The sequence below is a fragment of the Cetorhinus maximus genome, chromosome 19, assembly GCF_964194155.1.
Source record: "Cetorhinus maximus chromosome 19, sCetMax3.hap1.1, whole genome shotgun sequence".
In the NCBI taxonomy this organism is placed as follows: domain Eukaryota; kingdom Metazoa; phylum Chordata; class Chondrichthyes; order Lamniformes; family Cetorhinidae; genus Cetorhinus; species Cetorhinus maximus.
The window spans coordinates 31,653,975-31,676,787 of record NC_135897.1 but is presented as its reverse complement, the minus strand read 5'-3'; the positions used below and the strand labels follow the sequence as shown (position 1 = coordinate 31,676,787).

Sequence of the window (22,813 nt, the reverse complement as noted above, 5' to 3'; positions counted from 1 at the left end):
ATCTCACATTGAGTGTTAGAGTGGGGTTCGTTGTCCTGAATTGGTCTTAACAGAAACATACAAATACACTATCTCTCACAGAGATCTATGATTTAACCACTAATATAAGGAATAAGAACCTCCCAGGAGTCTTCAAGTGCCAGTGGCTGAATCATTAGATATCTTGGGCAAGATTTTCCTGGTGTCAGGCAGGGAGATGGGGTGGGGGAGTGGGGTGGCAGAAAATAGCAGGGAGTTGAGTCTGGATAGCTCCCCGACACAGTTCCGCTACTCGGGAGCTTTGCCAATGGTGGGAGCAGATGCAGATTGGCTGCCTGCCAATCAGAGGTGGGCAGCCAATTTAAATAATTATAGGCCCTATTGAAGGCGATTTTCCCAACCCACTAACATTATGCAGCTTTATGAAGGCAGCTGTCATGGGGTCATTGGAGCTGAAGGCTCCATGCCCCAAAAAAGGGACCAGAGGCAGGGAAGGCCGCCGCCTCCAGTCTCAATGGGCCATCTAGAGGTGCCTGCCTGTTAGGCCCCTCCGATTTTAAATCTTGTACTTACCCCTCTAAGAGCACCTCCATGTTGAGTTGCCTTCTTGACCCCTGACATGCCTCAGCACTCCTCAGCTCTCCTATGAGGCTCTAGTGCTGCCAACTGTCTGACTGGGCTGGCAGTGCACACTTCCCACTCATAATTCTTAACCAGATAGCAAGCCTGGAGGTGGCCAATTAGGAGACCACCTCCAGTTAGAATACTGAACCAGTCCTGCTGCTAAAAAGTGCAGCTCAGGACCCCACTTGGTACCGAGGCCAGGGTCTCGAAGCTCATGGTTGTTGCAGAGTGTCAGATACAGTTTGGTAGGTCTGAAAAAGTCTTTGTGGTCACACATGGGTTAACTGTAGATCTCTATTGAATCTTAGAGCTATTTACAAATATACTGTAACGGGTACAAGCTAGGAGCTGCCTCCATGCTTGCTGGTACACATGGCTCAGTCCAACACTAGCCTGACTCTGGGTGCAGGCCATGTGCCTCTTACAACAGTTTGTGGGTAGTACTGTACTCAGTCCCACATTAACCCTATATGTGCCAGACCTTTATACTACAATGGTTAACTCTTGCCCCTTCTGTCCATTAGGCTACACCAAAAGCACTAGGCATTGTTAGTTCTTACATTGTGTTCACACTCACTTTGTGATTTTCACATGCATGTCTCAGTGATTGGTTCCTTCAGGCATGCCTATTCACTTATTGTTCGTGTTTAAAATTTAGTGGGGTTCATAATGCATGTCACTTGTAATTTGATGGCATCTATCTTAAGACAGTGGCAGTTGGTTCTGCTGATTCCATAGCAACCCAAAGGTTGTTCTTAGTTACCAGTTGCCTTTATCTGATAAATCATCCTCTATATTCCTCAATTTGCAATTTAGTGTGGGTTAGTCATCATTAAAGTTCTCTTTTGCATTAAAACATTGTTGTTTTGTTGTTAGGGATGTTTGAAACAGATTGTTCCTTCAAAAGTAGCCTCTGGAGTGCAGATTAATGTTGGGCAGTTAAGAGCGGTCTTTCAGTTTGCACCTTGCGAGTAACAGTGAGGGAAATGTGTGCGATACTTAATCACAGGCTGCACATGATACAGGAAGTACTCGTGAACTAGAATATCTTTCATCTCCCCAGACCTCCTTAGTCAGGATACTGGTTTGCAGATGTTTTTAGTTGTCAAATGAAACACTTTCACCCTGATTAAATTTGATACAAGAGAAAGATTTAGTTTCATCCAGTAAGGATCTGGCTACCTGACCAAACATTATTGATCCCTCCTTCCCCAAGAATGTCAAGCCAGACAATTAATGGTGTCATTGCAATAAGGTCAGCAATTTTATGTTTCCATTTCTCTGAAGGATTCCTGTTCCCAAGTACCTCACTAGCACAAGATAGTTAAGTATTCTGAAATTAATACGAATGCCACAATAGCTCAACTCTCAAATATGGCTCATTAATTCCTGTTTGTGCTCTAGATTTACCAAATAAATAACAAGTGCTTTAACTGGAGCGATACTAATATCTTGTTTTTGTCATGTAGATAAAAGTTAATTATTTCGAAACACGTTTGTATGACAAGTTTCAGGTCTACCTTCAGTATTCTCTCAGGTACAATAATGCTGTTCAAACATGCAAGTGATTTGTTTTCAGGAGGGTTTCTGTGTTGTCCAATATGTAATTTTACAACAGCATATTCTAGATGCATAATATGGACCCCCTTGTATCCCACACTTTGTGTAATGGGGGGAAAATTCAATTAGGCCTATCAGCAGGCATGAAGATGCACAATTGCCCTACTCCTGTGGAAGAACTGATGCAGGCAGCATGCAAACTTCATACTGCCTGCTCATCTCCATAATCATGCCATGTGGCCCAGTGCTGCTGAGAGTTGCACGCTCAGCAGGATCTGAGGTTCATGTGAGACCCAGCACAATTACAGCTAGCCTGCACTTCTTAAAGCCAGCTGTGCCTCTTAAAAGGGAGGTGCACCCTGGCTGCAGCAGGTAATAGAAGTAGCTGCAGAAAAGTCTCTGCATAGAAAGAAACTGAGCAGTAGAGCAGCAAGCCAGAGAAAGCTCCTAGGTTCTCTAATGCAGCACTGGAGGCCTTAGTGCAGGAGGTAGAAAGGAGGAGAGAGGTCATCCTTTCGCAGAAGGCTTGCAAACACTCACAATGAAGGGAATGGAAACAGAGGTCAAAACCAGGAGTCTGGCCCTGAGGACCTGGATATAGTGCCAGAAAAAGCTCGTTGGCCTCACATGAGTGACCAAGATTAGTGAATGCATTTTCAAATACCATTTCCTACCAACTGCACCTCCAACTTCTCATACTGTTCAAAGCACCACATCCCCATCACTCACCCATCAACAATCTCTGGAAATTAGAACTCACACCTAACATTCAGATGCTTTAACTCACCCTCACACATTTAGCATTGCTGCAAGACTCATACCCACATCTCGCAGCTTCCACATATCCAGAAATTCAGCTATGACAGGTACATCATCTAAATGTGTTGCAACACATTAACTGGCACTCTTTCCCCTATGTTACAGGACAAGATGCCACATAACAGCAGGCAGCAGCAAAGAATTGGAAGGGACAGGCACTCCTGCAGGTCCTGGTCCCCTTGGAGGAGATGCTGCTTGGCATTATTGACAAGAGTTGTCAAGGAAGCCATGGCAACCGGCATCACACTCACCCCAACCTTCATTGTGCATTTATGCTTTCAGATACCCACGACCTGCCACCTCATCCGACAGTACTACCTGAGGATGAAGGCCCAAAGGAAGAGCACACGGCTGAGGGAAAAGCACCATTGCTTGATCTAACATTGGCAGCCACCAGCTCAGATACTGGCACCATGTGCATTCTATAGGATAGAGGTGGGATGATTTACAGGGAAATAGTGGGCCTGCAGCCAGGCCAGGGGGAGACAGTGGTGTAGTGGTAATCTCAACACACTGGTAATCCAGGGACACAGTCTATGGTCTGGGGACATGGGTTCAAATCTCACCAGAGCAGCTGGTGGAACTTAAATTCAATTAATAAATCTGAAATATGAAAGCTAGAGTCTGGAATGGTGACCATGATAACTATCATTGATTTTAGTAAGAAGCAAAAGCCCTTTAGGGAAGGAAGTCTGCTGTCCTTACCTGGTCTTGCCTACAAGTGACTCCAGATCCACAGCAATGTGGTTGATTCTTAACTGTCCTCTGAAATGGCTTAGCAAGCCACTCAGTTCAAGGGCAGTTAGGGATAGGCAACAAATGCTGACCTTACCAGTAATGACCACATCCCATGAAAGAATAAAGAAAAAAAATGCCAACTCATCAGAAGAAAGGTCACAGATGGCTCCAACTTGGCATAGGGCTTTGTGCAATTGGAGCCCATCCTTTCCATCATGGAAGTGGCCATCTCCATCTGAACTTGTGGACCCAGCCATGATGCAGCATCTGATGGCCAATGTCTTAACTTCCATTACAGGACATGGCAGAAGCCACCCAATTTCTGAGTGGATGCTCAGGCTGATGTCATGAAATGACTGCAGATAATCAGTGCTCAAAGGGGCATGCAGGTTCTTGCAGCAGTCGAGCAATCTATGCCGCAGCAGATTACTAGGATTGCTGAGATTGTGCCCCAGTGGGAGTAGCAGTGGCTCTGTGGTATATTAGCCTACTGTTCTCTGCCAGTGTGATGAAATTTCTGCTCCCACACTGCCAGTGGCCCTGCTGTTGCCAGTCAGCCCCACAGTGTAGATTGCTGCCACCCATGCCCTTGAAGTTGGGCCCGCAAGGCCCAGAGCTGCTCAAGGTCATCCTGTGTGGGCATTGACAGTCTCCCACGCTGAAAGTCAGCAATCTGTCACTAGTCATACAGCAGCCATTGGGGTAGCACTGTGTAGGAGCACTTAGGACAAACAAAGGCAAGGTAAGACCTGGTCTAAGGGAATGCACAATGGTGTTTAGTTGAATATTGTATATCCTATTGAAAGTGTTGTTTTGATAAAGTTGGTTGTTTCCTGGTTTCTTTTGTTTCAGGATTTTAGCCAAAAGGATGCTGCCAGGAAGGGCTGGTTAGCTCAGTTGGCTAGATGGCTGACATGGTTCATAATAACTTCAATAGTAGGGGCTCGATTCCCATTCCTGCTAAGGTAGACTTGGGACCTTCCTCCTCGCCCTGCCCCTGAGAGTGGAAGGCAATGGAAAGCCACCACTGATAAAAACTGCCAAGGAAAACAGCTCAGGATGAAGCATCAGCTGACAATGAGCCAAGGACCTGCCTTCAGGCAGAGCACACATGCTATAATGGTGGATAACAGAGGGATGAAAAGTGGGAACTAGCACTGATCTTGGGATAGTGTCAGGGGAACTGGAGTCTGAAGAGATGCTTATGGACAACCCATCCAAAGCGATGATGTCCCAGATGCCTCTTCCCTTCCTCTTCCTTCTCCTTCCACTTCCTCCTCTTCCTGAGGTGGCCAGCAAAGCCCTCGTGATGGCAAGTTGTGGAGGAAGGAACAGACCACCACAAAGTAGGAAACACCCTCTGGCGAGTACTGGAGGCCTCCCCGTGCGCAATCCAAGCAGCGGAACCATTGTTTCAGGGCTCACTGGTTTGCTCCATGAAATCCCTAATTGCAATGTGACTGTCATTGTAGGAGCACTGCCCCCATGTGGTTGTGGCTGAATGGGAATCATCAGATCCATGTGCAGCAGGTAACACTCATCGCCAAGCTGCCACTCTCTGGTTCAGTGTGGTGGCTCAATGATGGCTGGAATGGTTGACTGTCACAGGATGAAAGCATTGTGATTTTTGCCAGGATAGCAGTTAATCATCAACATGATGGTCTGGGCATGGCTGCACACCAACTACACGTTCAGGAAGAGGAATCTTTGGCAGTTTCAGTACTGTTTCCCATTGAGATACGGCAGTCGCCAAGGCACGTGTGTAGTCGATGACTACCTGCACCATTAGGAAATCCATTATGCTGGCAAAACCACATGTCCACTCCTTCTAAAGCTCCAACACCAATCTCTTCTGACCGAAAGAACCTTTTGTCAACTCATCCAACATTGCAATACTTGACACTAATTCTGCAATGGCCAAAAGTACCTCACCTGAAAATTGACTGGCGATGTTTTTAAATAGGGCTGGTGAAGAGCCCCTTGTGCGGCCCCATATTCAGCTGTGTGTGTTCAAGACCAGTGTTAGCAGCATTGGTGAAGTCCAAAGTGGCAGGTTAGGCACCAAATCAGCATTAGAAGCTGACTGACACCATGATCCACCCACTCTGCATGCTTCTGACATGCACACAGGATACCTGCGCAATTACCTTTCAAAACATTGCGATAAGCAAGCTCCACATTAAATGAAACTGGGAGCTGAGCCCCAACCATTTTTTCCATCATTCAGCTCCCTTAGCTCAGAAACCAGCAGCAGAATGATTCTTTCACATATGTTCTCACATGTACTTATCCAACCTTTTTTCATTCACTTACAAATCTCCCATCCTTACAGCGTTAAATGATTGGCTGCATTTATTGATAGCACAACACTAGGGGGAGCACTTCTCACACATGTGCAGTTATCCTGTCAGCAACATCCTGCCTGGCTGCATCAAGGAACTGATTCCTTAATTCTTTAAAGATAAAATAAAAAATAAAATGGCACCATTGGCAGAATTAAGAGACCAGTGGAATTATACATAAAAATAAATAATGAAGTAAGAAAGTTATTTAAAAATCAATAACAAATGAATCTCGGAATTAATCCAGATCGACCTTGGAGCTGGTACTTCTCAGCTTCGCCTCAGACTTTCAATTTATAATCTCTTAATAAGTTGGTAAAAATCAATAAAAACAGATTTTTTCTTTTTAAAAAAATTATACAAAATATATCTCCCCAAAGGGGGCTCAGACCCATGACCTGGGATTAAGAGTCCCATTATCTACCAACTGAGCTAGCTGGGCTGTGTCAGAACTCCCGGCACATTGGACACCAGCAGACTTGGGCTCTGACACTAAAACAAGCTTCTTACACTGTTTTGGTGATGTCGCTACCTTGTTAGCACATGTGCACAATCTGAATCTGCACCTGCACAAATAAGACTTTCAAGCAGTGCCAGGAGTTACAGTGAACGTGATTTTTTTTGTTAGTAAACTTAAACTATTGTGTATTCATGCATCCTAAGCACCATACTGTAATAACATTGGACCAAGTGAAACCCAAGTAATAGATTTGTTTTTAGAGTGCAGCCATGTCATCATTGCACTCAACTAGCACACCATAGGCCATGAGTCAACTCCCAAAGCAACTTGTGAAATTGAATTTAATAAATTTGGCAATGAAAGTCCAATTGGTTCACTAATACCCTTAAGGAAAGGAAATGTGCCACCCATGTGCAGTCTGGCCTGGATATGGTTTAGTCCATTACAGTGAAGTTGACTTTTAATGCCCTCTAAGTTGTAAAACTGCTCAGTTGTATAAACAACCATGAAGACCCACTATTACTTCCTCAGGACATCTAGGAATAAATGACCAAAGGCAAAATGCTACAGATGCTAGAAATTTGAAATTAAAACAGAAAATGCTAAAAATCCTCACCAGATCTGGCAGCACCAGTGAAGAAAGTAACAGAGTTAATCTGTGATCTTTCAGCTCTGCAGTCTTTCATTAGAACTACATTCTGAGCACAAATTGCAAAGAAATGCCACAGCAATACAAATCTCAAGACCCAAAGTGAACTTGGTTGCCATTGTCTCTCAGTTTGCTGGTCAAACTCTAAATGCATCCTCCATGATTTGTTGCTATCTGCAAACTTGTGCTAACTTTGAGCTGTATACTGTTACTGATAGGTTCAATGATGCAACAGACTCTTGGTAATAGTAGTCACCAGTCATCAAGAAGTCATCAAGAGTGATCAGTAGTCGGCCGACCCCTTTGATGTGGAAAGGGGATGGTTTGGATGTGGGCAAATCTGATAATGTCAGTCCTTTTCCCAATTGCACAGTTCATTGCAACATATAGTTAAAACACTGGAAATATACAAAATCTGCCAAAGTAAGGAAAGTGTTTAAATGGTGACAATCTCTGGGACTGATCTGTTGTGGGATTGGGAGTAAAGTTCAAGGTAACAGACTCAGTTTTATCATTTTCACTGTCAACCTGTGGGGAGAGAGGTTTATTGAGGTTAACTGGATTTATTGAGATTAACCCCAATGGTTTAATTGGTAATTGCTCCAGGGCATGGTACTGTAGTATAGGATCCCAAATTTGAGTCCTGGGCCGTTGGGCCAACAGCCATTGTGCTACATTTGGCCCTAATATCTCCCTCCTCTCTCACCAAATGACACTATCTGCAGTTCCGAATCCTGCTCACTATCCAGTGATAATGTATGTGTGTATGTTCAGTGACATAAGATGGGCTCAGCTGTCATACCCTGAACAGCCTAGCCCACACCTAATGCATGGCAACTTGCAAACAGACTGCAATTATCTATGGAACCATAACCAGCAAGAGTAAAACAACATCAGTAGAGGAAGAGGAGAACAAAACAACCAAAAGAAACCATTGTTTTAGTTCTTTACACACTTTCAAAGCTGGAAACACTTCCCTAATAACAACGTTCCAAGTAGAAACATTCTGTTTAAGCAAAGATGCTTGATTCATTCGAAATTCTATCTTGTAAAGTAACTAATCTTTCATCTAAATAATCAAAGGAAAGAGTAAAGTTAAAGGCAAAATACTGCAAATGCTAGAAATCTGAAATTTAAAAAAAGTGCTGGAAAAACTCAGGAGGTCTAGCAGTATCTGTGGATGTTGATGTGGAGAGAGAAACAGAGTTAATGTTTTGAGTCAACAACTCTTCTTCAGAACCCTAAATTTTGAAGAAGAGTAAAGATAAAGGATTTTAGTCATTTGGTAGTGCAGAACTTGAGTATTGCTGAACGAAAGAGACATTTTTGTCGAAGTAATTTGTCTTGGACTCATCAGGACAATTCGCAAGAATACCAAATGTAAAGGGAACAACAATTTATACAGTATGAAAAGAGAGTGCAGATTGGTTAGCAAGTGGACTCTGATTGGTAGAGGCATTGCCATGGAGAATGCACCAGTTGATGGTGACTGATAGTTAATTGCCAAGCATTGTTTGAAATTTAAACCAGACTGCTTGACTCTGGTCAAGGAATTTCCCTGAGGAATGACCCAGTGAATGGCTGTTACTTATTTTGTTTAGCTGAAACAGGTGCAATGTGTGTACATGTTCTTTCTGTCAGCAAAGGGTGGGGCCCTGCATATTAATTTATGTAGCTTCTAGTACATGCAAATGCACCATCCTGCAAGCCCGACTGATGATCTTCAATTGGTTGTCAGTGTAATTCTTAGCACACTGAGGATTATTCAGTAAATGTTGTCTAATTGCAGAATCAGAGTCCACTTGCCACCCAATCTGCATCCTTTTTTCGTACAGTATAAATTGTTGTTCCTTTTACATTTGGAATTCTTGCGAATTGTCCTGATGAGTGCAAGATGAAAAGCTTCTTTTCTCTTGTCTCTTTTTTTTCAGCAATACTCAAGGTAAAGGCTTTCTTTGTTTTGAATACTGCCATTATAATATTCTGCAGCTTTGTGATCTTGAGTCACAGCAGTATCAGAAATGCGTCTTAAATGTTAAACATTGTGGCAAATCTCAGCAAACCACCTTGTTTGAATCTTGTTTCATTTTGACATTAACACAGCATTTTGAAAAGAAAATTGAATGTTGGTTGATAACAAGTAGAAGGGTTTTGGTTCCTGAGGGACAGACGAATGCAGGAAATAATCAGGGATCGTATCTTTCATTGTACAACTTTTTTAGCAGTGACAGCAGTTTTCTAAAAGGAGTGCATTGTTACTTTTATACAGAAGATTTCTGTCCAGTAATATATAAACAATTCAAGCATTATACAAATTGACAAGCTCACTGTAGGAGTTGTAAAAGGTGTAGAATGCCCTCTGTAAGTATTCAGTTTACTATCTTGGAACCATTCAGAGAATTTGGAATCCATTCTCTCCTATGACCTCATTTTCAAGAAGTTAATGGATAAGGACATGGCATATAAAAGCATTTCCTACTGTAATGAGCTCTACTGAGTATCACCTTAGTGAGGTATAATCCTGTGTGCATAGTGTTCTGCTCTATTACCATTTCCCAGTAATTTATAGGCCTCAGAGATAGAAGAGCACTCTTCCCCCATGTATTAAATCATTAATGATATAAACTTCAAAAGAAACGAAGTATGCAAAATTTATGCATAAATGCTAACTTGGTTCTGCTTGTAGCCTTTATTTTCCAATTAAAATTTAAGTTAGTCTCCAACAGAAAAAAATGCAATTCAATTCATTTCCTGAAGCAAATGTTTGCATTTCCCCGTGTGTGCATGTTAACAACCAAATTGGAAGAACCAGCTGGTCACAACAGTAATCCTTGTTTCTGAACTAACTCACTACATGGAGTTGGGCTGCTAGGCCAGCCTGCTCTGGGTCATTGATCCTGCAAGAGCACAGCCATTACCTCTAAAGGTACCTGTTTTTCAGGCTCCTTTTACCCACCTCTTTCCAAGCCCCCACTCACCCTCATACCCTCCTGCTGCACTGTTAATGTTGCTTTAAGACGCTTGCTATTACCCATTTATATTAAACGTTCACAACCACCTTGTCCTCATTTTACTCAGTGCCATTGATGTTTCCTTGTCTCTGGCCCCAATGTCATCGTTTGTGCTTTATTTTGTGGCATAATTGCATAATTATTAGCAACGGCCACTCTCTTCAACCATACTGCAAAAGCAGAGGGGCTCCCTCTTCTATTCACCCTGTCTCCCAGCCCACGTGGAAGCAAAACAATTCAAACTTAAATTGTATTGCGAATATAAATTATTTTCAAAATGATTTAATTAACTTGATTTTCCCTACGACTGGCGAATAAATTATTTGGTATCGAAAGTGAATTCGTACAACAAATAATTTAAATCAAGCTTCCTCTATGTCTGTTTATCACATAATTTGATATGATTTTTATCCTACTCCATCTTGTCAGTGGAGCAAACATTGTGTCAAAATGCTTTCCCATACAGTGTTCTGATTTTCAGATTATTAAAAGCATCTTGCTTTTATTTGGCTTTGGCAAGAGATTAGCTTTTGCTTCAGCAGCAAGGGAAAAGAGTGAGTGGGTGCTGTGAAGATACAGGTAGTGCAATATCAAATAAGGGCGGAGTATACATTTACACAATCTTATTGTATACCTGTATCACACAAATATAATCTTCACACTTTAGTGTTAGCAAATAGCCATAGCTTCTCTAGCTAGTAAGTGCACAGCTTCGTGTACTGGAACATTTGGACCAGAAGGTTTGATATTTGATCCTGATCTGTGGTAAGTTGACTGATCTCAGTCAGGCTGAAAGTGCAGATGTTATAACTGGCCTTAATGCCCCTGGGCTATGGTGAGTTTGAAATAACCAGACTTCTTAATCTTAATAACTACCCTATGATCCTCAATGCTAAGTTCTTGCGTGAAGATATTGGAAGAGGATTGGACTGAGTATTTGAATCAGTAGTGGTGGCCCCATCTGCCATGGTTACTATCTGATCATTCATGAAGAATGAGCACGTGGGGGAGGCACTGGAGGTCAGCTGTTTATTTTTAAATATGTCATAGCAGAAACGGTGCCTTCGGGGTGGTGGGGGGGGGGGAAGGATTTTTTTTTCTAAATAGCTAAGTGGAGATACAACTATATGAACAACCATAAGACATTAGTGATGTTGGTAAAACTAGGCCCACAGTCCACAGCAATGCCACAAGAGTTCTCAGAAGTTCCCTGATGTGGTGCTGTTGGACAAGTGTCTTGCCTATCGCTGACACCACTGGTATCAGCTGTGCTGCTCTTGTTTGTTCTGACTTTTGCTCTGTATGTTGTCCAGAGTCAAATCTTCCCCTTCTTACTTTTTCAAGTGTGGAAGCTGCCTGTCAATCATCCTGCAGCACCTTTTTCCAGCTAACTCCATGATTGCCAGTTCTGACAATGTTGGACTCAGCTGTGGATCCTTCTAAATTATCCTGTTCCACTTGTTCTCCAGCCAAAGACTCATTCGTGGAAAGAAGCCTCGATGGAAGATTCAGTACATTTTATGTTTTATTGTCTTGCTGGTTACAAAACAAAACAAAATTGTTTAGTTTATCAAACAGTTTTGTCAGTAAGGAGGAAGCTGCAGCCAATAAACACAATCATTAAGAACTTAATCATGCCCTGCCTACACTGCAATTAAAATAGCTTTTGGAGGCGTTACAGCACTCTTTGTAAGATGGCATGTAAAGCGTATAAGAACCGTGATATGCATATCAAAGGATGCAGAGTCTTACACAGAATTATACACAGTGTTTTATTCTGCTGTTAAGATGCAGCTGTGCAACTGGAATCAAGACATAAAATGTTGACAATACTCAGGGGGGAGAATTTTTCCTGTGGCGGGCAGGGACGGGCATGGAGCCAGTCACTGCCCGCAATCGGCTGCGCACCGCCAGTAAAATTTATTTTAAAATGTCCCCTCATGTGACAGTGTTGCATGAGTTGAGACATATTTGTGAAGTTCGGAAAATTTATTTATTTATTTTATAAAAGCTTCGGGAAACCTCATCCCGCCCATGGATGAGGTTTCCTGGAAAACGCGAAGGCCGCTTGGGTTCTTCATCTGCTCACCAACCTTAAGATTGGACGGGCAGCATTCTAAACTAGCTTAATTACTTTTTTAATGGCCCGACGTCATCGCGCGTCATTTTACGCGTCGGCGTGTCAGGCCCACCTATGCACACCGAAAATTCTGCCCGGTAGGTCAGACAGCGTCTGTGAAGAGAGAGAGAGAGAGTCAAAGTTAACATTTCACAGCCCTTTTACCAGAACTGGAAAAAGGTAGTGATGTAACATGCAAGTTTTATGCAAATACAAAGGTAGGGGAAGGGGGGAAGGAAAAGAATGAACAAGGGAGCAAGCCTATGATAGAGTGGAAGGCAAAAGAGATTAAATGACAAGAGATATGATGGTGCAAGGCAAAAGGGAGTGATAATGGGACAAGTGATGAATCAAAGTAAATGGCTTGCCTCTCTAAAGGCCATAAGATTTAGTTAGCGGACAGATAAAGATCAGTCCTCTGAGGAACATTCTGAGTTCAATGAGAGGGCAATTTTTACGGAGATTGCCAGCAACAGCAAAAAAGTCTAACTTTCTTTTTGTCAAATGGATGTTACTTGACTCACGCACTACATTTATCAGCCTATGTTCACCCAGACAACATGCTCGACTGCCTATAAATTCCAAAAGCTTCCACGGCGTTGTTTACCTACCTTTTGACCCTTCTTGACCTGTTCAGCTAACCGCCAAGCTCAGGCACTTCCTAACCGGATTGCCTGCTTTTCCCGAATACTTCTCAGGCTCATGAATTAATCCAACTTCTGCGTATTGCTAACTGTGAGGTGTCAATTTCCTTTTCCCAGGTGAAGTACACAAACATCCTTGCAGTTTAAGATTATAAGAATTCAGTCTTCAGGACACACAGAAGGAGCATTCCCACGAGAAATATCAGTTGACGGTTACTTACGTTAATGAGTATTATGAATTCAATATTCTGTTCAAATTAGAAGGAAAGTCACTAGGCATCTCTGGATTTTGTAGGGATATAAGGAATGTCACTCAGCAATTCATTTATTTTCTTATGCAAATCTGACCAATTAAAGGCTGAATATTCTCTATGATGGCTCAGGAATGATGTCCATGATCGTAAGCAAATGAAGACTGCAATAAACTTTGTTTACCATGATAACCACCTTTAATATTCATTTCCAATGCAAATTAACACTGCTGCTAATCACTGACAAGGCATTGAGTTTATTCATGGTACTGTATTAAATTAAAAGTTAACATTGTCTTTAATCACAGCTGGCACCTGGAAGTTCTGTACCATGAAAAACTAGATTATTTTATTTGCGGGGGAAGCCCCTGGATTGAGAAATGAAGTAATTAATCTTAAATTGCATTCTACACGTCTATAGCAAAGAACCAATTGCTTTGTTTTAAAATAAATTACTGAGAAAGGTAATTTACATACTTACTTTTCATTGACAGCATGAATAAAAATGGATTTTCAGAGGGCGTTCAATTCTGCCCTGTTGGATAATGATAAAATTCTGCTTACTACATCCACTTTAAACAAACCCATTTGTTTTATTGTCTCATTTCTCGCCAATATGAATTCTAAATTTAAAAAGTAAATCTATATATCAAGTGCATTCAAGCTATAGGAGCGCAAATGAATTTGTCTTTAAATAGAGCTGGGAATTCTTTCAAATATGATTATGATTTAAACAGCCATTGTCTTCTTGGACTTTTATCATAGTAATCAAATTTCAGCCTATCTGTGGGCATTTACCAAGAACAGGAAAGAATGTTCAAGCTATTAAATTATTCCAATTCTATAGTAGCAATAATGCATATTGTCTGTCATAATGTCTTAATGTAATTTATTTTTGCAAGGCTGGCTGTAAAGCACTGAAAAGAAGGATGGTGTTGAATGAACTATAACACGTAAGCTAAGTAATAGGATTATTAAATTATTTGCTCTGTGATGTATTTTAAAAAAGAATGTGGTCAAATGTGCTCCACAAAATGAAAATATAGCTAGAGTCTTTCTCCACTTCAGATCTGCGACAAGGAATGGCATTATTACGTTGTTACTGTTGAGTTTCCTGTGGTGACGTTGTACGTGGATGGAGTGACTTACGACCCATACCTGGTGACGGATGATTGGCCAATTCACCCATCACATATTGACATGCAGCTAACTGTTGGAGCCTGTTGGCAAGGTAAGATCTTCAAATAGTGGGGAAGGTGAGTAAAAATGAGGTTGCCGTTTTGATTTCAGTCCAAGTTAGCAAGCATTGAATGTGGTCATAGAGTTTGTATCAAGCTTAATTCAGCACAGAAGCAATGTCAAAAAACTGCTCCATAAAATGATTAATATTCCTTCCTTTAGAAAAGCCCTGTTCTCAAATTCCTTTCAAGGTAACAAAAGTTTATTACATAATACAATTCATTTCCATGGTGCAACTCTTCATTTACAAGATTTTTATTAAATGTACATGGAGCAGAAATGGCCAAGTGAAACAAATGCCTCTTTCTGTTCTACTCTAACCAAACTTCTCCAGTTTTCAGTGGCTTGGTTCCCACTGACTGCATGCTTCTACAAAAGGGAGAAGATGGTGGCGCAGTGGTAATGTCATTCAACTAGTAATCTAGAGGCCGAGGATGATGCCCTTGGGGCATGGATTCAAATCCCATCATAGCAGCTGGTGGAATTTAAATTAATAAAAATCTAGAATTGACTTGTGTTATGAAATCCATTTACTCTGTGTGCTATGTAAGTTGGCAGTCTCTGGAGATTGTAATGTTTAAAGTACAGGATGTTCGAATGCTTGTTACACTTGTTCCTGCTTAGTAACAAGGGCTCTTGAAGTGTTTTGATAAGTCACCAGATCTATTCAAGGCTCAGGGAACTGTACTTCTTGAACAGTCAGTTGGATTCAGTTTTCAGTCAGCCAGGAAATGTCCAAGAGGTGAGATACAGAGACAGGGACAAGAAGAAGTCCCAATTAAGTTAAAAAGCATGAAAAGGGCTGCAGTTAACAGACTTTAAGCGAAGTGGGCTCGAGGGAAGCCTGGAAGATCCAGGAAGGTAGCTGTAGGTTGGTGACTTTGTGCTGTGGACCACTGGGGCAGAAGTATCCCTTTAGACTAGTGGTGTTCTGCTTGGTGTGGCTGAAGAGCTGACATTGTGCTTGTGAGCTAGTGTTTGAGTGTGCTCAGGAATCCAGAGGAATGTAATCCCTGAAGCCAAAATTCAAACATTGCGAGCTGGGTCATCGTTGAAGCTGTCTAAGCTGGAGTGACTCGTGGAGAGAATTCCAAGGCAAGATCTTCAAAGGTGGAGCTTGGAAACCCTCATGAAAAAAATGACGTTTCAGTGAGATTGGTTGACTCACAGTGTGGACAAACATCTGGGTGTTTGTTGAGAAATCCATGGAATTGGGGTTGATCACATCTGTCATCTATTGTGCAGTGTGGTGTTGGAACACAGTTTGCATGTTGATTCACATTACCCTGAACATTAAGAGTATAAAATAGATATTGTAAATTGTTTTATCTTTATGAACTTGTATATAAAGTTTATTTTTATTTGTTCAAAACCCATGGAATCTTGTGGTTTTATTCACTGAGCAAATGTCTTGAATCTCAAACTTTATCTACTTTAAACATAATGTTATTGGTCCCTAAACAGATCTCCCCTAATGACCCAGAGTCTAGCTAAGGACCATAACACTAGTATCAGTAATGGTGACCATGTAACCATCATTGATTGTTGTAAAAACCCATCTGATTCATTAATATCCTTTAAGGAAGGAAAGACTCCAGATCCACAGTAATGTGGTTGACAATTAACTGCCCTCTGAAATGGTCTAGCAAGCCACTCAGCTCAAGGACAGTTAGGGATGGGCAACAAATGCTGGCCTTGCCAGTGATGCCCACAACCCATAAAATATTTTTTTTTTAAAAAAAGCAATGCCCTATGAAAATAGCCCTGTCTCGATAAAATCGATAAAACAATAGGCCGTAACTTCCAACTAGCGTCAGAAAGTGCAGGCCAGCAGGAATTAGAAGAAATAAATGCACGTTTACCCTATCTTGAAAATTACACAGACCCTTCCTTCGCCGGAGCTGCTTAGAGCCTGCATCGAAAGACTCCTCGCAGGCCCCAGCAAAGTGCAGCTCTGGCAAATTCAAAGAGGCCACGCCCCCTTTTTTACGGCACTTGCTGCTATAAAGCAGGTAAGCAAAGGCCAGGGAGAGAGGAAGTGTCTAAGGTAAATAGATAGGATTTGGGAGGGCAGAGTGGGTCAGTCAGATCTAGGAGTGGGAGCGTTCAAGGTCTGGCGGGGTGAGGTGGTGTGGTGGTCCAAGGGAGGGAGGGAAGTCAAAGGTCCATGGGGGTGGTGGGGAGGTCAGAAGTCCTTGGGGGTGGTATGGGGAGGGGTGCAGGAGCCCAAAGTCCATAGGGAGTTGTTTGGGGGAGTTGGGCGGGGGGGAGGTGTCAAAGGTCTGGGAGGGGTGAGGAGGTGAGGGTGTTGGAGATCACAGACGGTGGGGTGGGGGGGGATTGGAGGTCGGGATTCAGGGTAGGTGGAGTCCCATGGGGGTAGTGGGGGGAGCTCTGTGGGGTAGGTCTGTGTCATTACAGTAGTTACCCAGAAGTTATAAGAGGTTTTAGTTCTTTTAACTTTTTCTGAGTAACTATTGGTGTAACCTGTTGGAATCATCCGAAGTTTGTTATTTAAACCACATTTTCCAATGGTTCCCAGCGCAGCACAATTGCCCAGAGGAAGTGTGCACTTCTGGGCAATTACTGTGCAAACCCTTACCTGGGGACTTCCCAGAGGGATTGCCCAGCGCATCTTTGGGGTGCCCCCAAAATCCAACGCTGGAGAGCTCGGAGGTTACGGCCCCATGTCACATGTTGGACCAGCTCCCAGTACTCAGTTTGCATGGTGAGTAGCCATTCTTAGCTTAATTTTTACAATAACAAAATAGTACAGATGCTGGAAATCTGAAATAAAAATTGAAAACGTTTAAAACACTCAACGGATCATGCAGCATTTGTGGTTGGGGATGCAGTTCACACTTCAGGTTGATAATGTCCCTTCAGAACCTTCACTTTGGTTACATTATCATCCCATTTTTCCTTGCATAATTTTTCCCTTTTGTCATTTAATCGCTGCTGCCTCCAACCTATTGCATGCCTTTCCCTGTTCCCTTCTCCCTTAGCTCTGATATTGTTTAAAGGCTGTTTATCTGTCATCACTGAAATGTTTTCTCTGTTTCTCGTATACTGCCTGACCTCCTGAGTGTTTCCAGCATTTTCTGTTTTTATTGCTTAATCTAATTGTATGCGGTTATTTGTAACACTCTTAATGCCATCCTCTTCGAGATTAGTTAGCTTCACCAAGGAGCAGGCATCAAACCTCTCTCAAATAAAACAGAAAATGTTGGAAATACTCAGCAGGTCAGGCAGCATCTGTGGAGAGAAATAGTGTTAACAATGACTGTTCATCAAACCTTTTTGACCCACCTAGTCACAGCATCAGATAGGACATTTACCAGGGAACCACCAGGAATATTTTTTGAGATTTTTATTGGGAAAACTCATTAGTGTTATTCATTCTCTGTATAATTGCCAACCGGCACCTTGTTGTTTGAATTCAAATAATCATTCATTTTGCAATAGATTATCTGAACTTGGCTGTCATGTGAGCAATGAAGGCTAGCATTCAAAAGGAGTGGGACTATAATAACTGAAAGATTGTTAATCAAGTTTTCATTCACAGTATTAAAAACATTTGTAGCTTCAGAAATTTGGGTGTAGGACTATTACAAAAAGAGTGAGCATTTTTGATATTCGAGTGTATTCCGCCTGACAAATGTTGATTAATTTGGTTTCTTCCAATGCTTTTTGATTCATCCATGAGATGCAAGTGTTGCTCACAAGGCCAGCATTGGTTGTCCATACCTAATTGTCCTTTTATCAACCAATTTTCTATAAATAGCTACCACTGTTGTCAAATGGACTTTACTCAGGGTACTAATGTGTGGTTCTGACTATCGCATTAAACGACTGAGAAAACCTACCTATGTTTAATTTACTAGGGCCTTGCCGAAAATCATATGGTTTATGTATCTTTGTTACATTTTGGAGCTCAGTCACATGCTCCTATTCTGCCAGGTTTATTGGGGATGGTCAATTGGATGATCTGCAACACAAGTACATTTGTGTTAAAGGGATTTAACAGCAGATAAGACTTAAACCAGAGGATTGAAAGGATGTAAAGCGAGCTACAACCATAGTTAGATTTTTGACATTTGTTTATATGTTTATTGAAATTAGCAGACCAGGTTTTTCAGATTTTATGTTTGTCTCTTTTGGATGCAAATTGATTGAACATTTATTAAACCTGCAAAAGCTTTGTTTTCTTATAAACACCTCAACTAATTGGTTGAATGTAAGATGTAAATAAAGGAATGTACCCAGTAACGGGTAGTTAATTAACATTAGTAATTATTTCTAATAGCTGTGGTGCTTGAAAACACCACTGTTAACAGAAGCATGCAAGATCTATTGAACTTGTAAGTAATGTTGTGCCAATGCTCTAGCTCTAGAGGATTGATATATTTGCTTTACACTGTATAACCAGATGATGAAATATGGTGTAAGAGTTTTGGGGCTATGACCTGACCAAGAGAGTTTTCTGTTCAAACCCTGAGATTATTGCAAATTGCTCAGATATTAGGTGGGTACACTCTGGCTAATAACAAGTAAAAGCTCACCTTTTGGTCTGAATTGCTGAACATGAGAATAATATCAGTAGCAAGAAAACAAAAATCTAACAATATGGCAGAATAAGATGAAATAGAGTATTGCAGACTAACAAGCCATTAAAACTTTTTAACATCAAAGTAAGTTGTACAGTAGCAATTTGAAATGCTTACATGGTCTGAAACATGCCGATAAAGACCAAGATCCACTCAAGTCTTCTAAATGGCTAACCTCCCATGCAATTGCACAGCGTAAAGCCACTCCTGAAGGTGATTGCCCACTTGCTTTGGCACTTCTGTAGATGCCTAAAAAACCTCTACAATTGGTCTCAGTGTTGTTGGATGAGGGAGGGATAAAAATGAGAAATCTGCAAGGGTTCTCATTCAGATAGCTCCATGTGGGAAGTTACTGTTCGTTTTTCTTTTGGATGAGGACAAAATTGGGCTTGGCTGTAATGAGCTGTCTCCACTCCATCTATTTGATGATTGATTAATAAGCTAACTCTCATGATTACACATGAAAATGATCACCTGGGAAGATTCCGGGAAGAATTGCATCCCCTGTGGAACTGTACCCCAATAGAAGAGTTGGAAAAAAAAGGTGATGAAAATATTTCCTTCTGCCCAAAGGACTAAAGAAGCCTACCGACAGTAGAAAAGCAACAATGGATTGAATATAATTTAGGAAGGGTATTAATCTTTAATTTAAAAAAAAGGGCAGGCAATCACTGTAGCTCAGTCTCACTATCTCATTCATAATGGCATTTGGTGCAAAATCATTGTGATTGAACAAGGCAGAATTATAATTAACATCATTAAAAATAACAGCAATGAACATAACAGTATGAATAATATAATTAAAAATAATTGAACTAACCAAAATCTAAATAACAAATTTATACAAGTCAATTTAAAGTACATCTTGCAGAAAATACAGAAGTGAATTTGTATTTACTCTCTATTTCACACACACACACACTTGCTGCCTGTCTTTCTTGGACAGTTATTGATTGGTTGCTAATTTAAAAATGTCACACGCGTGCAAGAATATTGAACTCACAATCACAAACAATACAGTCAAGAGTCAATTACGACGTGGGACTTTTCCAAATAATGAGACATTCTCCAATCTGTTCCTCCATTACTGTCACAAATCGCAAGTGCTATTAAATGCTCTAAGTTGAGAAATTTTCCGTTAGATGTTAGCGTATTTATTAGAGGAAACAGGTCACCTGTGGGGCACGAATTCCATAACCGCTTAACTCTGATTCAATCAGTTTGCTGTCTGTGGACCTCTATTTGATTGCTGTTGTCTGATAGTGAGCAATCACTGCAGAGTTAAAATTCCTGACAAACAGATGTGAGAGAACTCTGGTGCTAAAAATATTTATTTTGAGATTTGGAATTTTACTTCAGTTACCCAACCAATTATCTGGTTAAAATAAATATGTGCATTTTAATAATATTATTAATAGTGTGAGTTAATATTTTATTTGTACAACGTGACATCTGACGACATTGATTCTGATCATGTTAAAATCTTGTCTCACAGTAAACTTTGTTTGAATAAGGATTCTGCTGTTACAAATATTTAGTAAAATCTGAGGATATAATTTGCATCTTTATGAATATTTGAGTTCTCTAAACATAGAAGAGAGATGCACAGGGAGAGAGACAGATAGACAGACACAGGGCGGAATAGTCCCATAATGAAACTAAGTGCGGTGGCGGATGGTTTCAGCAGTGCCCAGTCCACTGTCCATAATAATAGCAACTCACGCCAGATTCTGCACTTGGAGCCACTTTAATTATGTAGAGGCGTGTATCAGTCTGAATGACCTGGCGGGTTATTCGTCCACTGATTCGTCCACCCCGCTGTCAGCTGGCAGGTTCGGAGGTGCCATATCTAAAGACCAGTCCAACACACAATCTCACTCTCTCCACTCCATCAGAGATGTCTGGCAGCCAGAAGAGGAAGGTTGAGAGCCTGAACAGGAAGGCAGCGCCCGCTTCACACTGCAGGCCTGGATCAGAGGGGTGCAGGTGCACAGGCAAGTGCTCTATCCCAGTGATGGCTAGAGGAAGCACAGCAGCCCCACCTCTCCAGCCTGGGAGACCATTGTGGAGCAGGTCAATGTGGCTGACACCCGCTCCTAAAGTGCCACCCAGTGCAGGAAGAGGATGAACGATCTCATCCGCCCCATCATGGTAAGTCATCCTTCAACACCCTCCAATATCAAATTCTCATCATGGGATCATGCACTTAAATGGTTACTCTCTTCAGGGGTCTCACCCAATCATTAGCAGGGGACACATATCAACACTCGTTCTCTCATCGAGACTTTCACATCACCACCATCCCATCTATCATGTTGCTCACACTCCATTCTCTGGCCCTTCTGGGAAGGGATCACCACACACAAGGAACAAACACCTCACCCAACCTCTGCTCCATCCCTTCTCATCACGTGCCTTTCTTTCTTCTTTATACAGGCCAAGCTGGTGCACAACAGGCACGAGAGAGCGCAGACCAGGGGAGGGACAGTTGACATCATCGTCTTCACTGAGTTTGAGTAGGCTGCAGCCGAGCTGGCTGGGGAGGACAGGAATCGCTCCTGTGGGGAAGGGAAGATCATCCTCTCCCACCAACCCAGCACGGATCACAGCTCCATCACCTCATCAAATCCTGACAATCACAGTGAGTCACCTGCAGCCTTAACTAGCTCATGCTCATTAACTGAAACTCTGTTCCATTTTCTAGGCACCAGCAGATCGAGGCCCCCAAACCAGTCCAGCACCACCAGTGCGATCCCCCAGACTTCATCCGAGCAGGAAAATCCAGAAGAACCTTCATGACACTCGCACACATCCACCATCAGCTCAGAGATGCACACGTCAGTGGGGCACAGATGTAGATTAGGCTCAGGCTCCCTTTCTGGGCAACACCTCACCGACACATCCTCGCAGCAGACGGAGGCAGGGACAGCCCAGGTGTCCAGCACTTGGAGGGCTGCCGGAGACTAGCCACCCGCTCAGTCCAAGTCAGATGATGAGCCTCTGGAAGCGGCCGCCAAATCTATGCTGGAGGCAGCAGAACATCATGCAGAGATTCGACAGTCACTCAGCAGACTAGAGCAGACATGGAGGAGTCCATCCACGTTCTGTCTAATGTCATGGCTCCGATAGGTGAGAGCCTTGAGGTCACCATGGGGATGCTGGAAACCACGATGGAGACCTAGGTCCAGCAGGACTTGCCAAATTTGCGCTCGGCCCTACACTCCATGGCCACACACCCAGGTGGCCACCTTCAGGATGTAGGCGACATGGGGATGAGGCACCTTGACCCCCCGCTGTTCACCATCTCCTGCAGGAGTTAGGGCAGGACTGTTGGGCACCCACAGGGTAGGATGAGCATCAGCCCAACACCCTGAGAGCCTCCTCTCAGGATACTCCAAGGGTGCGCAGCCGCTCACAGCCCCCTCTGCCTATGACCCCATCCACTCCATCTTCTCAGGCCACCAGGGACCCCTAAGCAAGTGACCCTTATCTGGCTGGAGCCCTGCAGGCCTCGGGGCACCATAGATGTCCACCAAGGTCATCACAGACATCAGGACGTAGCAGTCAGCAGGCTGCCTCCACCTGTACTGCTGATGCCGGGGCTACACCCAGGCGTAGTGCTAGAGTTAGGAAAGTTAAGAAAAATTGATGTCACTTTTGGGTCATGGGTCTGCTAGATATGTAAATAAATTGCACTTTTGTTAATACATTTGATGGGTATGTGAATGTTCCTGTCAACTGAAGGCGTTACAATTTTGTACTTTGGAATCC

General features: G+C 42.4%; 1 protein-coding gene across 1 annotated transcript in view; it reads left to right on the top strand.

The window, feature by feature from the left end:
• The window catches only part of clstn2a (calsyntenin 2a), a 524,817-nt gene that overhangs the window by 445,235 nt on the left and 56,769 nt on the right, over nt 1-22,813 (top strand). Inside the window, exon 10 of the mRNA XM_078563666.1 lies at nt 14,265-14,427. Within this exon, the coding sequence (XP_078419792.1) occupies nt 14,265-14,427 (163 nt within the window). The remainder of the gene's footprint in view (nt 1-14,264; nt 14,428-22,813) is intronic.